The following is a 3583-nucleotide window of genomic DNA, read 5'->3' as shown; positions in this document are numbered from 1 at the left end:
AACCCAGAAAAAAAAAAAAGAAAAAAAAAAAAAAGGAAGAGGTTTCTGCTGGGTTGCTGAGCTAAAATAGTCCCACCATATGGTCAGCTGAAGGGAGGGGTGGGATTGCTTGGCCAGGAGCAGCAACTGCCATGGGGAACCCCAGGTTTAGATACTTGGCAGTGCCCAGAGAGCTGTTCTCACCAGCGAGCACAGTTTCTGCCTGCAGAGGGGACTGGAGAGTTGGGTGGAAGAATCCAGGTTGCCCTGGCTGCAAGACAAACAGCAGAAAGAGCAGCAAGTATCTGGCACGTGGGACAAAAGGGTAGTGGTTTGGTTTGGATTTGGAAATTAATGGTTACTTAACAGAAAGACAGTGAATAAATATTCTCAAAGCGTTGTGATGTATATTAATTTCATATTTCTATAAATCATGCAGCATTTCTCTTTGGTTGGTGAATTGGCACTTCCCAAACAGGTTTGTCGGGCAGTGACATTGCTAAAGCATAAAAGACTTTCAAGAGTGGCTGTTTAAAGTCTGGGATGAAAAGTCACACTTAAGTGCCTGAATGGGTGTGTAGTTTTCAGAAGTGCCAACACCAGCAGTTAACATCAATGGGAGCTCTCCTGAGCCTCTGAAAATAGGGCGCGAGGCAGGTGCTATGACATAGGCCTTAACATACATTTTTAAGCACCTGGTCTAGATATTCAGCTCATTATTTGATTGAAAAAGCTTAGAAAGCAGGAATAAGCTCCTTTAGCCTATTACAAAAGAACTGATGCATTTATTTGTTAAATGATTAATTCAAACTATTTAATGAAATAATGTTAATGAAGAAGCAGAACCATTCTGGTGTTAACATCACTACTCTGCTGACCTTTGCAAGCACTGAACGCTGAATTACCTTCACAAACGTTGAGACAGAAGGTTCCTAGTAGGTGTTTGACACTGGAAGAGGAAGCAATGATTTCCATTCCTGGGGAATGGGATGTCAGCCTGAATTCACTTGTACTGCTCAAGACTAGGAAACATTTCACTTTGCCACCATGTAACTCTTCAGAAAACAGACATTATGTTCTGGAGGCACAGACAAGTGCAACAGTAATGTGCTTTATGTTTGCCATTCATAGCTTTTTCCAGTGCTGTTCTCAGCTAACAGGCTTGGGAGGTGGGATGATACTCAAGACAAACGCCAGCTGGGGAAATTTGGAATCCAGTATGGATTTGGAATAAGCCTCTCCTCCCTCAAGAGGACCTCAAGCTGGGGCAAAAACTTTCAATCCCATCTCTTTCTGAAGCAGCCTGTAATTTCCAGTTCTTCTCTCTCTCTCTCCTTGGAATACCAATGAAGACCTGCTTTGGTAACCAAGTCCTGTCTGACAGAATTTTTGTGTCATGCACCTCATAATGTAAAGAGGCCTTTGGAAATGAGACTTCACACAAGGGTGACCCAGCCATGTTTGCCACATGTTTGACTGTAAACAACCATATGGCAGAGCAACATCTTTTTCAAGGAGACAAACGTGGAGGGGGAAACTGAATCATCTTTGAGTTTACATACGTTTTATCTATGATTAGGAAGAAGTCAACTCACTGCTATCTCTGGAGAGACAAACCTGGGTCTGGCTGTAGATCAGCAAACCTCAGACATGGCTTCCTTCATGTGAAGGATCATTTACTGACTGTGATATACAAGGTGCCAAAAATTTGTAATATCATGTTAAATTGTACCCTGTGAAGACATGGAAATTAGACTGAGTGACATGGTCCTCAGTGTATAACTTGTGAACTGAGACCCCAAGATCCCGTTACCCCTGACCCTGGAGAGCTAGAGCCCTGACAATGGAATCAGGAGGGCCCCCGGAGCTGTTCAGCAGAGCAAGGGTGTCTGCTGTACTGTGATTTGGACAGCCACTGAAACAGTATAGATTTTATTGACTAAGTCACTATGGCCTATAATAGGATCTTGAACACCTAGACTTTTTCTGGCACCTCCAAGAAGAGTTTAGAATTTCGGTATGTTCCTGTGGGAGGTGAAAGCTGCTGCAGCTGTTTATGCTACGATAGACTTCAATGACATTTCTGCTTTTCTTTACCGTGCTTTACTGGGGAAACTTACTGCAAAACAAAGCTAAGGAGGAGCTTGTGTCTCTGACAATTAGAGCTGAAAATAAAAACAGGACACTGAAGGTGGGGACCTGGCGTTTTTTTCTGAGGACTCTGTTCCCACTGAAGGTGGCAACAGGCAAATAAAACTCTTGTTACCTGCAGAAATCTCCGTCTGCCTCTGGCAGGGTCACAGAAGCCACGGGATTCTTCAGGAGATCTGCCACAGTGTTGTCCTTCGGCGTCACGTAAAAGAACGGGATTCCAGTGCTGTTACTGACGGGGCCATCGCTGAGAAGTAAACAGTTCCCATAGGGCATGCCTTGGATCTGAAAAACCCAAATCAGCAGCTGGTTACACCCGTGCACACAGACCGTTCACAGTGTGGGGGATTCCCTGAAGGGCTCTAGCAGAGAGGACAGCAACGCCTGGTTGCTTCCACTTTCTGTTGTTGTGAGACAGACCTTCTTCTACATTAGATCTACCATGCCTCTATGAAAACAGATCTCTTCTGTTTCTTCTTTCCAGCCCTCCCTCTGACACAATAGAGAACATTTTCTCTTCTGCTGAGCTTGAAGGAACTACCAAATTAAAAATGTGTAAGTGCCCTAAAATCAATGCCATCAGTATCAGATACTTACTCTAAAATAGTGATGATACCTTCTCTCAAACCCAAAAGGATTTAGAGCCTAATTTAACCTTGATTCAGTCTGCCTTTTACACTTATTTTGCCTCCCCTGATTTGCCTTGATTTGCAGTGTGCTTGCATTGGTTTGCCAAGAGAGATGGGAAGGTGTTTCAGCTAGAGGTGTGTTTAAAGTCAAGCTGAATGTCAGCTGAACTACCTGGGCGGGAACCTCAGCTGTGGGCACACCTTCCTCCCACATCAGAGGAGGGACACCAGGGAGCCAAGTTTTCAAAAAGTTATCTCCTATACACTTACCTGCAAACTTGCAGTGGATGCAACACATGCAAAAATGTCCTTGCCCTGTAGTGACACATGTTAATGTTCTCCATAATGATTTATACTCCTCCTAGGCTTTTCATCCCACTATAAATTGCAATGACAGATACTTAATGAATTACTGTTTTTTCATGTCTTCAGATTTTCTTTCCTCATGGTCAATTAGATGTTAAATAGTAAAATTATCAGTCAATACATTAATTCAATGTAACTGGTAAGTCCTTTACAGCAACATCAAATTAAGGATGAAGAGTTAATAAGAACACCCTGGATGATGTTATTACCTGGATTGCATGCTGTCTGATTTTTAATGCTTATATGCCTTTAAAATTTTAATGCTTATAGTGCTTATAAGTAGTGCTTGTTAGCATCCCTTAGATGTAATGCTTCAGTGAAGCTACATAACTTTGAAACTACCTGTTCACTATTAAGAGTTACAATGTAAAACCAATAGTAGCTGTCAGTAATTCTGCAGGACATGTTTCCACTGTGTAAAACGCTCAGTCTGTCATGCATGCTTAACATTACACTGG

At 42.6% G+C, this 3583-nt stretch overlaps 1 protein-coding gene across 1 annotated transcript in view; it reads right to left on the bottom strand.

Moving 5' to 3' along the window:
- The window catches only part of CREG2 (cellular repressor of E1A-stimulated genes 2), a gene marked incomplete at its 5' end in the record, with an annotated part of 12763 nt that extends 10348 nt beyond the window's left edge, over positions 1–2415 (bottom strand). Inside the window, one exon of the mRNA XM_008940714.1 lies at positions 2246–2415. Within this exon, the coding sequence (XP_008938962.1) occupies positions 2246–2415 (170 nt within the window). The remainder of the gene's footprint in view (positions 1–2245) is intronic.
- Positions 2416–3583: the final 1168 nt, after the last annotated feature.

This window comes from Merops nubicus, unplaced genomic scaffold, assembly GCF_000691845.1.
Source record: "Merops nubicus isolate BGI_N331 unplaced genomic scaffold, ASM69184v1 scaffold53505, whole genome shotgun sequence".
In the NCBI taxonomy this organism is placed as follows: domain Eukaryota; kingdom Metazoa; phylum Chordata; class Aves; order Coraciiformes; family Meropidae; genus Merops; species Merops nubicus.
The sequence above is the reverse complement of the archived record's forward strand: the minus strand, read 5'-3'. Positions and strand labels throughout refer to the sequence as shown.